The sequence below is a fragment of the Drosophila nasuta genome, chromosome 3 (genome assembly GCF_023558535.2).
Source record: "Drosophila nasuta strain 15112-1781.00 chromosome 3, ASM2355853v1, whole genome shotgun sequence".
NCBI classification, from domain to species: Eukaryota; Metazoa; Arthropoda; class Insecta; order Diptera; family Drosophilidae; genus Drosophila; species Drosophila nasuta.
In genome coordinates, this window is record NC_083457.1 from 54,124,736 (window position 1) to 54,139,517 (window position 14,782).

The window sequence follows — 14,782 nt, forward strand, 5'->3', positions numbered from 1 at the left end:
CCCGGATTGGGGCCAACAGACATGTTCGAACAGTCGCTTTGGATTTGTAAATGCCAGACTGGCATTTTAGGGGTAGCTGCCAGTTAGGATTTTGATCGGAGAAAGGGAGCCAGCCAGCCAACCAGCTTTAGGGCATTGGCGTGCCAAACGAAAATATTTAACACTTGAGTCATAAACTATTGTCAGCTATTTTAGGAGAATGGGAGCCAAGCAGTCGGCTAGCCAGACGTTTGTACTCGTAATGTAGGTCGTGGTTATGAAGCCGCCCAAAATGCGTTTAAAATCCGCAAAAAAAAAAAGAATTAACCAAAAATTTACTCGTATTTACAATTCCCTTTAATTCATGCCTGAATTGTTTGCATTCAGCGATGAATATGGCCATTATTTGTTGAGCACTGCAAATATGAACAGGTAGCCAATTTGTGATTGTGAAAGTGTTTGACTAGTAAATACTCTGTAATATCCTTTTCTTTATGATGAGCGACAAATATTCTATCGATACTTCCCTTTCAGTTGATGCTTCAAATTTATAGGGTGGCAAATGGTTTTTAATGAATCATTAATATACTCGATCAGGGCAGCAATAAACAGAAATGCTTTCTCGTCTGTTTGCCAATTTATTAATTTTTAATTATCATTATTAATATAATCACATAACATTTCACATGCCATCATGAATCGCAGTTATTTGACAATAGAATATTTCTGCCATGAAATTTCATTTTGCCAATGCGCGTTACATTTTAATTGCACAGATTTCTCGGATTTTCCCCAGTTGTCGCCATCTAGTGAGTGAGCGGAGGGAAGAAGGGGAGGAAATGGGAGGCGTAAAAATGCCAGATGCTGAAATTAATTCATTTGAATTGAAATATTTCGCATTTATTTATTTGCGCATTTTTGGAGTGGTTCATATAAATATTGACACATACACCATTGGGTTTTGCAATACATTTATACTGCAGCTGGTTAAGCATTATGTGTTCTCTGTGTGTAATGCAATGCAGATAACTGTGAGATGTGTTTTTTTTATATGAAAGAGGTGTTGGTCATTGGGGTGATTCAAGAACTCAGGAATAAAATAAATGGCATAAATTTAGTGTTTTAGTTAGATGAATTCATATTTTTCCAATTAGATGAATTCATTTTGAAATATTATTTACATTATTCGAGTCAAATTTGTTTTTGCTGCACCCGCTTGAAATCGATTGATTGTTTTTTCACATTACTCATACGCAGCGTGGCACGCACTAACCGTACAAACAGTCGCTGAAAAACTACAATTATATTGTCGTTTTGTGACATTCCAATAAAAATCACTCTATCTACACTTTGAGTTTTTTTCAAATAGCATATTTGAATGCATCATTTATGCGTGCGGCGCAGAACTTTTTGCGAATGACTTTGCGATAAGGCAGCAAACGATACGAAAAGAAGAGTATGAAATAAGTGCAGTCTCATGATAATTGTTGTTGCTAGAAAAACCAGAGAGGCAGGGAAATGAAACAATGAGAACAGCACTGAAGCTAAATACAAGGTGCTTAAGATAGCGCACAAAAGGCTGACAGAGAACAACAGCAACAAGGCGGAGAGAAGGAGAGAGAGAGAGAGATAGAGTTGGCAGTTGGCGGACAATGAAGTTGGAGCTTAGCATAAAAAAGACGCAGTTGCTTGTGAGGGAGAAAGATGATGAAGAAGAAGAGTGAGCAAGATTTGTGCCATAAAAGACAGCAGCTGCTGGTTATTGGCGTTGCTTGTTTCGAGTGCGTCTGCCAGACGCTCATTACGTAATTAATTATACGTCACGTTGTACGCCTATGGCCTGCAAGGCGTCTTCTTTCCCAGAAAGCGGCAGAGCGATGTAGTGGTGATGGAAACGGAGATGGAGCGAACAACTAAAACCACAAGCATAATGAGATAATCTGTACAAATGGCGCATACGCCATGGGAGCCCTAAAGGGGTCACCTAAATATCTGCCTTTCTCTCTCTCTCTCTCCCAACTATTTTACTATCTCACACTTGACTAACACCGAGCAACAGCAAAACACGAACACCAACGAAAAAAAAGTGTATAGAAAAATGGTGGCAGAAGTGAACTTTTGGCTTTAATGGCACTATGCGCTGTTTTTAATTAGCAGAGAGCGTGTGAAAAAAAATGTGCTGAAAATGGCAGAGCAAAAACGGAATGAAGAAGAGAGCGAGCGAGTGCAGGAGATGAGATGAGACCAAGAGCCAGGCCGCAAATGCAACACTTTATATGCATTTTTCTTTTAATTTTCATTTTTATGCGGAGGCTGTGCGACGACGACAATGTTGCCCCACAAAATTTAGGTTAGCATTTCTTGCGACACACTCGACTCAGCTCGACTCGAATGCCACATGCCACATCCCAAGCTCGAGCCCGAGCCATTGCCACTGCCACTGCCACGGAAGCGCAAGTGAATGAGGATGTTGGCAAGGATGTGCCCCACTGACAATGTCCCGGCCAATGTTATTGTATTAGTGCGAATGCGAAGGCATATCACTTGTAATTAGAGTACGAGAAAAACAAAAAAAACTAAAGCGAATAAAACCCTCTCTTTAAAAAAAATAACACGCAATTACCATTATGCACGCCGAATTTCGTTTTACGATTCGAGCATACACTAAGAGCTAGGCAACAACAGCAAGGATAACAACTGCAACTGTTACTGAAATGGCAACAACACTTTTGTCTCTTAGTTGACCTCAATTTATTTTAAATCCAAGGCGTTTAGCTTAAAACACGCGCAGCAGACTGACAGGATATCGTACTATTTGCCATAGTCTTTTTTGCTCTCCGTCCACTATTTAATGCAGCTGTCCTGTCTCTGTGTTATCCTTGTGGCTGTTATGGGTGTTAAATGTATATTTAGCTTCATCGATGCTGCTCTGAAAACAAAAGAGTATTAAATGTAATTAATTGCCACAATAACAAATAATTATGGCCAGTAAAATGGTTTAGCAAAATGCAATAAGCACGTTTTTATAGGCTCTTATCTTTGGCCAAACAGCTCGACCATAATTCCTGCATATGCTTGGCGTTGATGAATTCAGCCGACAGCAGACTGAAGACTGAAGAACTGTCAGCCTTCTCAGTCTTTTGGCCACAAACTAGCCTCTGTGATTCATAGCAAGGTCAAGCTGTAGCTGACATTTATGTGTGTGTAGTTTGCTGTTGATTGCTGGACTAAGCCACGACTCCAGCTGCTCCCCAAATTCAGCAAAAAAAAAAGAACTGAACCGAAGGTCAAGTTGTGACTGACATTTATGGGATTTTGGGGGTTCGCCGGAAAACGGCGACATTTCGCATTCCGAATGCTTAACAATTCAGCACATGGTTTTTTGCTTTTGCTTTTGCTTATGCTGATGTTGATGCTGATGCCGATGATACGCAAAATTACTAAGAGATAGATAGATAGAGCAAAGAAGTGGCACAAGACCACAACGCTGAGGCCACAGGATAGAGTGTATGTGTATAAAAATGTCTCCATGTGGTCTCGAAAATCGCACGCAAAATCCACCGCAAAACTATTTTTGCTGCTCTCGCTCTCGTCGCATGCTGAGCAATAAAAGTGTCCTGGTTGGCCGGAGACTCTTCCACTACTACAGTCCATGTCTATCCCATAAAAAGAAGGGGCACATGCGCTAAATCTATACGGACACAGCTGTGTGTCTGGCCAGGCTTACGTACTTAGATGGCCAGCAATAGAAGCAACAACTGTGTGAGCACACACAAAACGAGACTGACAATTTTGGGTTTAGAAGTAACGTTCGCTCTTCCCTTAACATCGTAGTTGTAACAAAGAGTGAAGAGTGAAAGGAATGTAGGAGACATCCCAAGTTCTATGTCGCTGCCTGCTTAGCAGTTTTTGTGGCTTTTGCGGTTTCAAAAGGATAATATGTCAGCCAAGGTTTTCAGCTGGTGCAAGGAGTAATGAAATTGCAGTGAGGGTTTTTTGTGTTCTGGGATATATTTGATGGTAAAAGTCAAAAATGAAAGCACATAATTGCTCTGCTGGACAATATAATAAAACACGTTCATGTATACAAGAATCTGTAAAAATATTTGTTATTCACAAAAGAGAAGTTTATTCAAAAACTGCTGCAGGTGGATTCAAGCAAAAGTCATCAATGAAAAGTCATATTTCAACTGCTTTGGGAGTGACGCACAATTGAGTGCAGTGTCTTTTTTGCATTTGCATAAAATAACCAGCATTAGCAGTCATATTGCCAATGGCACAATGCAACTTTATAGCACAATAATTATGCTAATTTCGAAACAAAGTTGTGGCATAGTTGCATCGAATCCCTTCCCCCTCCCAACTCTATCCCGATTGTTTCCAGCAGCCAGAAGCAAACAGGCAGCAGGCAGCCTGTTGCCCTGTGGGCTGTTTTGTTAGCATTGCAAAAATTATGAGTATGAAATCGAAAAAGTTTCAATCATCCACGTGCAGAGTTTTTGCTGCGGTCTGCAAACGCAAAGTTGCCAGCAGTTGGCAGCTTTGAAGTTGCAACTTCAACGCCCAACATCGCTCAAAAAGTTGAACTCATTTCAGGCGCGGCAATAAAACGCTTGAAATGTTTTTTAATATGGAATTACTTAACCCAAATCGTGCCCAGCTCAGCCCAGGCCAAACACTTGACCCAAAGTTTGAAGCAGATAGAAACCGTTGAAGCAACTTTCGGCGACCCGAACGAAGGAAGATTCAATCTTTGGCTCTGATTAATTGATTAAGCGTACTTAATGTTAATTTGTACCAGGCTGCATCTTAATCGCACTCCCGTGTAAGCATTAGTGTTGGTGTGTGTGTGTGGCACAATTTCTTAATTTCATGCCACCGAGTGGCACTTGAAGCGCTAAAGTTGCAAGCTCGAGGCACTTCATTATCCTTGCAAACAGTGGCAACAAAGACCGAGAGAGAGAGAGAGCGTGAGACGAGGCGTCGGCATCCATTATAATTGAGTGCAAAATTATGCATTGAATTTTGCTGTGTGCCACACACACTTGCCACACACATGCTGCAACACACGGCCCTCTTCAAACAGCTAGCTGATAGCATCGTGTGCCCATAAAACAACTAATAGCTCGGTGTGTGGCTGCCCAGTAAGGGACTAACGGGCTAAGGCTGCTGACCGGAGCATATTATAAACAACACTGTCGGGGTACCGATAACAGCGACAACAACAGCGACAACGGGCGTGGCAGCAATAACAAGCACAGTAACAACAGCTCAACAACAATGGTGGCTAATAACTGCCAGCAAATGTGATAAACCATATGCAGAGCATTGTGTGTGTGTGTGTGTGTTTGCTATTATAAATCGCAAACGTTTCTCTTAGCGATTTCGCTCTAATTTCAGCTGTGCTTGGACATGCAAATAGTGCTGAAATGAAGCTGACACGAGTTATGGATTTCTGGAACATTTATCTCTCGAGTGGGGAGTTTAAATTTTAAAGCAAAGCTGCCGCAACCAAAGAGGCAATCATAATGCAATTCATTTTGTAACGTTCCTCGGGGCACAATTTTTGGTAAACGGCAAAGATTAAGCGGCATTAAAGTCAAAAGCAAAGCAAAAAAGCAATAAAAAGTAGCCGCACACAAAGCCACAAAAGACGCGGGAATAAAGGACTTAAATATTGGACATTGTGCAAGCCAAAAGGAGGCTGGCAAAGAGGGACGAGGGATGAAAGGAAGAGAAAGACAGCAGAGTACGTTGGCTGAACCAACATTTACAAGCTCATTGCCCGATGGTTTGGTTGGGCGCGCTATAAATTCGCAATTATATTTTATAGCTGCGGTGCTGGGGTGGCGTATACGTAATTTTTCAAGTATTCACCAATTCTCGTTGTTAAACAGAACTTATTTAGCCAATTAGTTGACGGAAGGAGAATGGCAAATTTGCATGGCCACAGCCACATTAAGAGCCCAGCCAAGAAGACGAAGAAGAAGATGACGTCTTGTGCCCTCAACTTACCTGAAGCAAAAGAGGTAAGAACTTGAGCGAAAACTTGTTGGCAACTGCTTTGCAATTATTACAGCCGTAAAGTATGCTACAATTTATACAGTTTGAGAAGTGTCTTTGCATTTCTCCGTCTCTCTTTCGTTCTCTCTCTCTCTCTCTCTTTCTCTGTCGCACTCTCGCCATTGTTAGCGCTCTGCTCACTGCTGCTTTTGTATATTTATATTTATATTGTTTGCTTTGCACTTTTGAGCTTTGGCAAAGATTTGCATTTTCAATTCGTCTCAACTCGGCTTGCTGTTGCGCAAAAAGGCTTAAATACACGGCAAAGCATAATGTAAACTTTGCAATTGATTGGACTGGGTTTGGGGTAAGATTTACTTGTATATACGTTATGTATACTCGTGTTGTGTGTGTGTGTGTGTGCTTTGCCTAGTTCGTCGTTGATTGTTTGCATCGAATTTGCCACTTGACATTCAAATTCAAATGTGAAAATCAAATGCCATGTTTTAAAAAATTGAGCATTGCCATGGAAAAACTTAAGCTGGCAAACGCATTGGCCAAGTCAATTGCTTGGGTCTTATCGGCATTTGGCATTCAGCTTTCAGCATTCGACATTCAACATTCAGCATTCGGCATCCCTTCTACGCTCTCGCCGTCCTAATGGCATTGTAAGCTGGGACATTTTGTTTACAACTAGTAAAGGACATGGATTTTTCAGCAGCCTCTCTACACCCTGAAGTGCCTCAGCTTCTCAGATTCTGCTTCTGCTTCTGCTTCTCCTCCTGCTTATCCTTTTTCCAATTGAATCGTCGTCGTCTGGCATTATGTATACAAATTGACATGTTATGCTAAAAATGAATTGCGTAATTTGATGGGATTTTTTGGCAAGACGAAACAGAGAATCAGAAAACATCGACCAATAAACAACAAGGAAAATTCATCACAAAGTGCAATTTTTTGTAAATTCTGTAAACTTATGCTTATGCTGATCCTATTAGATTTTTGTCTTGTTTGTTGCCACTTTGCTGCACTAAATTGCATTTAATTTTGAGATTTGCGTTGTTTGTACTCGGTATGTTATTTTATTTCATTTCATTTTTTTCTCCACCTTCTGTTCTCTGTTGTTGTTGTCGCCGCCGCCTTTTGGGGCTGTGTGCATGGCCTTCACCTAAATACACTGCTGGCCGCCTTTGTGTATGTGTTTGCCTAAAATTTATGTGCAAGAACAATGCACACACACACTCACAAACAGTTTCACACACCCTTATATAAATGTGCATGCATTACGCCGCGTCGTTGAATGTGACAAAACAACACAGAAATTTTGCATATTTTGCGCGGCTTTAAAATTTCGCACATGAAGAGAACAATATACAAGTGTGTGTATCTGTGTGTGTGTTTGCGTTTGTTTGCGTATTTTTTCCGTTGCACAATAATATAAAAAGTATAATGAAATGTTTGCATAATTATACTCTAAGCCAAGTGAGGGTATTTTAATTATATACAAAGCTAAAAGCGAGAATATTTCCAAAATAAAAGCTCAACTATTGAGTTGATATTCTAACAGAATAAAACTCAATATAAATAAATTAAAATAACTTATTTTAACACTATTTGCATCGACGAAAGTTTTGTATGCAAATCAACCAAGAATAATAAATTTCCTATTATAATTTATTTCCGTAAAGTTCGCCAAGACTGTTGCAACATCAAAGTATTTTAATGTCTTTTGTGTATTTTGTAGAACAGCGAATGTCGCGATTAGAGTTTAGTATTTAGATCAAAATTTAAGTACTTAATTAACTTAAATTGAGTTGCAGGTTCCACTCCAAAAAGTAGCAGAAAGTTGAGGACGATAAGCGGGAAATGCGCTAGATTTTTATGTTTACGACTCTGGCGTTTCACAAGGACTGAGGACTAGGACTAAGACTAGGGCAAACTCTATTTGAATTGAGTCTCAGACGAGGAGTCGAGGCGTTGGAGACTTACTTGGCGCAGTTGACACATTTCTTGGCATGCAGGACACGAACAAGTTTTACACGGCGGCGCTTAAAAACTTTCGCAACGACTTGCAGAGAGGATTGCGCGAACTAAGCTCATCACATGGAAAGGCGGGGGAGTGGAGAGAGAGAGAGAGGGCAACAGGATATATAGACGATGTCTGGAGGCGGTTACTTTGACGAGATTTGCATAAAATTAAGGCTTATTGTAACAGGATTCGGTGAATTGCGTGAAATATTGAACTTTATGTGCATATTGATGGGCCAGCGACAGCTCAACGGCGTCTTTCAGCTCAATCCTTTGACAAGGGTATTCCGAAATCCGCAATGTGTTTGCATCAATTTTATTAGGAAAATATTAGCGCAGGCTGATTTAATTTATTGCGACCTGACTAAACAATAAATCACCTCGAATGAATGACAAAAGGGGCAGGAGAGCAGAGCATAAAGGGAAGAAGCATAGTCTCGCCTTTAACCACAATGCCATTGAGTTTGATTATTCAATTGCAAAATTCAGACAGCAGCAATTTGGAAGGAAATGCCGCCGCCGAAGATGCATTGCTCAGATAGCAAGAGGCCAAACAATGCTGCTCAGCAGCGTCTCCAGCTGCATCCTTTGCCTTGATAATGACATTCTAAATGCACAACGCTTACATAATTGAACGCCTGATAACAATGGCCGCACTTTGATGTGCAATGCGGTCTCCACAAAATTTATGGGCTCAGCAAACAGGCAAAAACACTCACACAGAATATCGCACAGGGAGCATAAAATACGAAAATGAAACTGAAACAGAAGCAGCAACAGCAACAGAAATGGCAACCGCAACTGAAGAAGAAAAAAAAAAATGGAAAAGCAAAGTTTGTTTCTCTATTAAAAATGAATTATATACAAAGCACAAAATATTGTATAGGGGCCACGTAGTAGGCCATAAATTTGCCAACCAAAACTGACTTTATGGCAATGGCCAGTCGCAGAGTGAGATAGAGCTAGAGAGAGAGAGAGAGAGAGAGCGTATAGGAATAGGAGGCAACAGGTGCACGCGCGTGCCTCGAGTGCTGCCTTCAGATATTTGCTGTTTGCAGGCAGCTTTGGTTCCGGTTTTCACTGTTTCGCTGTCCAGAGACTGGCCCTTGTCTGTTGTTTAATGCATGCCCCTTCACATGCCTCGCCCCAAACAATAAATCAAACAAAAATGCTGCTGTGCCTCATTTCCTTTATTTTTCTTTTTTCGTTTTTGCATTAAAATTTACAACCTACTAAACAGCACAACATACCCCACCGAAAAAAATGTAGAATGTGGAAAACTTTGATGGCTGCACGCGCAAATTTCCCTATATGAATAATTATGCATAATTTAAACATTTATCTTCTCACAGTGAATTCAAGTTTAAAGCAGTTAAAGGCGTGGCGAGAGTTGCAGGACTGCTTTGCCACCTCGAGCAGTCATGCCTAATTAAGCCGGCTTCGATAAAACCAATTACACAAATCAGCCGAGCATCAGTTGCCAGACAATTACGGTAGGCAGCTGGGTGCTAAGAGTTGTGTGAGCTAAAAGCTGAAGGCTGAATGTCCTTAGCGCAGGACCTTTCCTTTAATCAATTGTGCGATATTGAGTTATTAGCATGGCAGCCTCGCGAAAGGATTTTGTAGGCTTCTCTCCGCCTTCATGAAGTGCCATTTAATGTTGCCTAATGCGAACCTCATTGACAGTTGCGTTGCCAGCGAAACAGCCATCGCGAGATGAGAAGAAGTAAAGGGAATGCCAGCTTAGGCACTCGAGCGTTAAACACGACAGCCACAACAACACCAATAACAGAAGCGACAACGACAACGACAACGACAGCGACTAAGAAAACGACAACAATGGTGACAGCTTTTTTGGATTGTAGCATGAAAATGGAAATTATCCTTGGTAGCAGGCGCTGCTTTCCCAAGTGTTTGCGGCTAATTTGCTGGCCGAGTTAAGAACATTAAAAATGCTTGAAGAGACTGACAAGTTTAAGCTCAATGAAAAGCTTATGTCATGCCAAAAACAATTACAACTTATTCTTGATGAGCCAATTGAAGCTTATACCAGATAAACCCGATAAAGTAGACTGTTAAAAAAAGGCCAACAAATCTTCGAATGAATCAATTTTAGTTGTATAAAATTGCACACACTTAAAGTGAATAAGCTATTAAAGACAATAAATCTATGTAAATTATTTTGTGTTTGCTAATAAAGTTCAATACAAATTATGCATAATAATAGTGTCATTAAAGTAATGTTCGAGTATTAATTATATTTCAAAGAATAACATTAGTTATGTAGTTTAAATACCTTTAAATTTATAATTCTATTTAAATGCCATCAAATTCTATGTGAATTAATTGGAAATATATTGTTGTATTAAGCTAGTTTCTAAAAAAACATAAATTTTCATAAATAATGTTGGAATTTGAGAGTCTTTCACAAGAGCCTTAAAAAAGCAATTAGTTTTTTCTTTTCTTTTTTTACTCGTAGTAAAGCATTTTGTTTGTATATTTAATGCGTTAATTGAAACCCAATAACCCATTAAACTAAAATGTGCATGTGGTTGTGGGTTTTACTCTGTTTTATTTTTTATCACTTGCTGGCAATTAAATTCAATTAATTGCTGATTGTACTATTTAACAGTTGAATTAAATGTCAGGCAATGATTGGCAGGCACGTACACACATTGAGTTTGCTTAATCATCATTTAAAAGCAGGCTTTAAATGGTCTCCAAATATTAAACCAACTGTCAACTGCTTTGCAAAATCAGCGATTAACAAAACACTCTTGAGTATAAAACCAGAATGTTGGCCTCTTTCTGTAGCAGTGTTTTGCTAATTGGATCACAATGAAGATGTTCGCATTGTTCGCTCTTATGTACTGTGTGCTACTTGCAGTCAGCCAGGATGCGCCAACAACCGGACCCAAGAATCCTTATTGTGATCAGCAGCTCTGTCCCATGGGCAAACGTCATGTGGCCTGCGAAAGATTTTTCAATGTGAGTAGATGTTGCCAGCATTGAGAAAACGTCGGACTTTTCATTTATTCTTTGCAATTTGCCAGGAATCCCACAAGGTTTGCACCACCGAGCATACAGTGCTGGTGAATCTGACAAATCAGTCCGAAATCATACTGAAAGCGCACAACGAACAGCGGCAACGCTTGGCCATGGGTAAGAACACAACATTGCCACGTGCTGCACGCTTGGTTGCGATACAATGGAGCGAAGAACTCGCCACCCTGGCCAGCTACAATGCACGCATGTGCCAGGCCAAGCACGACGAATGCCACAACACGGCCAACTTTAAGCGCTCTGGCCAAAATATTATTGTAAGTAAAGGAAAGATATTATATTCATACCTCGCTTACCGGCCACTCTTTATTACTTAAATGCCAAGCTGCATTTTGCCAAAGTTCACTTGGCTTCACTTCACTTTTAAGCATAAAAGGAATTAAATTTTACTTTTTGACCAAACCGTATTTAGCACTATGATGCATTTAGCGGCATACTCAACTCGTTTATCGGTCATTGAGTGGAAAAACTTTATCTTCTGATATGCAACTAAACTTGACTTTACTTATTTCTACCCTCATCCCAGAGAAATTTTTGTGGCCTTTAAATATAATTGTAAGTAAAGGAAAGATGTTACACTCATACCTCGCTTACCGGTCACTCTTTATAACTTAAATGCCAAGCTGCATTTCGCCAAAGTTCACTTGGCTTCACTTCACTTTTAAGCATAATAGGAATTAAATTTCACTTCTTGACCAAACCGTATTTAGCACTAAGATGCACTTAGCGGCATACTCACCTCGTTTATCGGTCATTAAGTGGAAAAACTCTATCTTCTGCAAGAATTTACCAAGTGATATGCAACTAAACTTGGCTTTATTAATTTCTACCCTCATCCCAGAGAAATTCTTGTGGCCTTTAAATATAATTGTAAGTAAAGGAAAGATTTTACATTCATACCCTGCTTACCGGTCACTCTTTATTACTTAAATGCCAAGCTGCATTTCGCCAAAGTTCAATTGGCTTCACTTCACTTTTAAGCATAAAAGGAATTCAATTTTACTTCTTGACCAAACCGTATTTAGCACTAAGATGCACTTAGCGGCATACTCACCTCGTTTATCGGTCATTAAGTGGAGAAACTCTATCTTCTGCAAAAGTTTAGCAAGTGATATGCAACTAAACTTGGCTTTACTTATTTCGACCCTCTTCCCATAGAAATTCTTGTGGCCTTTAAATGTAATTGTAAGTAAAGGAAAGAAGTTACGTTCATACCTCGCATACCGGTCACTCTTTATTACTTAAATGCAAAGTTGCATTTTGCTAAAATGTTCTTAGCTTCACTTCACTTTTAAGCATAAAAGGAATTCCATTGTACTTTTTGACCAAACCATAGTTAGCACTAAGATGCACTTAGCGGCATACTTACCTCACTTACCGGTCACTCTTTATTATTTAAATGCCAAGTTGCATTTTGCCAAAGTTCACTTGGCTTAACTTCACTTTTAAGCATAAAAGGAATTCAATTTCACTTCTTGACCAAACCGTATTTAGCACTAAGATGCACTTAGCGGCATACTCATCTCGTTTATCGGTCATTAAGTGAAAAAACTCTATCTTCTGCAGAAATTTACCAAGTGATATGCATCTAAACTTGGCTTTACTTATTTCGACCCTCTTCCCAGAGAAATTCTTGTGGCCTTTAAATATAATTGTAAGTAAAGGAAAGATTTTACATTCATACCCTGCTTACCGGTCACTCTTTATTACTTAAATGCCAAGCTGCATTTAGCCAAAGTTCACTTGGCTTAACTTCACTTTGAAGCATAAAAGGAATTCAATTTCACTTCTTGACCAAACCGTATTTAGCACTAAGATGCACTTAGCGGCATACTCACCTCGTTTATCGGTCATTAAGTGGAAGAACTTCATCTTCTGATATGCAACTAAACTTGGCTTTACTTATTTCGACCCTCTTCCTAGAGAAATTCTTGTGGCCTTTAAGTGACGCATAGGCGTGTACTCCGCCTGCCTCAAACTTGCACGTTCTTCCTTTACAGCTGTTCAACATGACGCGTCTGGTGGAGAATGAGCTGATGGAGAAGATGTATCCGCAGCTGTTGGGCATTGGCGTCCGTACTTGGTGGGGCGAGCACAGCAGCAACAGCAGCAACTTGATGACCGCAGCGGATGTCGAGCACTATCCCTGCCCAATGTGGAGAGGCAGGCAGTCGCCGTAAGTGGCCAGTTGGTCAGCTAATCCTTTACGCTTTCTCTCTCTCCATCTTCTCCGGTATTTTACAGACTGTTTCGCCATTTTGCGGTCATGGCCGTGGAGAATAACACGCATGTTGGTTGCGCCGCCTCTCGTTATGTGGCCAAGGAGATAACCTACTTCAAGCTGACCTGCAACTATGCTGAGAACTTTGTGTGCGGCAGGCCGATCTATCACTTCCGCGCCGTCGGCTGCCTCACCGGTCCCAACATGCAGCACAAAGCGCTCTGCTCCAAAAAGGAAATATTTGCCTAAATGCCAGCATAACCAACTACACAAATACCCTAATGCAAGCACATAATACCAACAATATAATCTAATACGAATCCTCCTCCTCCATCTCCACCCCTTTGACACCACAAACAAGCCACAAATAAAGCCCAATGCCCAACGCTCGATGCCCAATGCTCGATGCTCAATGCATTCATTCAGTTTGGGGCGTGTTAAATTAATGCTTTGCATATTTATCTCATTTCGAATGGCGTTTTCTCTGGCGCGTGCCGATCCACCAATAAATATTCCACATACCAAAGAGAGAAGAGCCGCTCTCACTCTGCACCCAATTCCCTGACTTGTCTCACTTTGCGTGGCAAATGTAAAATCATTACGCATGCAAAATTCAAACGGCGCAGCATCAAAATGGAATTTCTGCTAATTTCCTGTGCATTGCAATAAAGTTTATCGCGCTCAGCTCACAGCTCACAGCTCGCGGGCATACCCCAGAGTCTGAGCGCGGGGGGCAGAGGGTATAACTACTATCAGGATGCCGGGAATTGGCGCTGTTATGTGCCAAAGCAATTACCTGGACAAAAGCGACAAAACTGCCAATGTGATGCACAGAGGAAGACACAATTCAGTGTTGTTGCATGAAAAGCGTATAATTGGAGCGATATCAGGATATCAGCATGACCGACGATACTGCAGAGCAGAGCAGAGCAGAGCAGAGCAGGGAAGAGAGGCCGTTGCGAATGTGACTGGAATTCTATTTGTGCTACTAATGCCATTGGCTGTCACTTCCTGCCACGCGACAAATTGAAATCAAACAACTTAATAAATGCATTTTTATTGAATTGAAATCAGTACTCGAACTTGTTCAGTATTTGCTCAATTTGTGCTGTAGAATTTATGTCAGCTAAAATGATTATTTATTGTTAACGTATTGCAGTTTTGCCACAAAGATGTCCCCAGCGTTTACTCTCAGCTACATACTGATGCTGTTGCTGTTGCTGTGGCTGGTTAGCCACCCTACCCAAGAGCTTAACATTTTATTGCAGTCAACCACAAGCCACACACAGAGTTGTTGCAACACATGTTTTTTGCGCTTAAGCGAGAAAGTTGAGAGGGTCTTCACCCCAGGGAGCTTAAAATGAACTCAAACATGTGGGGGAAAAACTGTCAAGCAGTTAATTGATATAGAGCCAAAGCATAATATGTGTTATTTTTCCATTTTCCATTTTCCATTTTTCTATGGCACAATTGACTCTCAGAGAAATG

At 40.5% G+C, this 14,782-nt stretch overlaps 1 protein-coding gene across 1 annotated transcript; it reads left to right on the forward strand.

Moving 5' to 3' along the window:
- The first annotated feature begins 10,821 nt into the window (after positions 1-10,821).
- On the forward strand, positions 10,822-14,117 carry LOC132792960 (antigen 5 like allergen Cul n 1-like). The gene is made up of 4 exons (XM_060802501.1): positions 10,822-10,998; positions 11,064-11,330; positions 13,074-13,249; positions 13,318-14,117. The coding sequence occupies exons 1-4, from the start codon at positions 10,849-10,851 to the stop codon at positions 13,541-13,543; spliced, it is 819 nt and encodes a 272-aa protein (XP_060658484.1). The 5' UTR covers positions 10,822-10,848; the 3' UTR covers positions 13,544-14,117.
- The last annotated feature ends 665 nt before the right edge of the window (positions 14,118-14,782 follow it).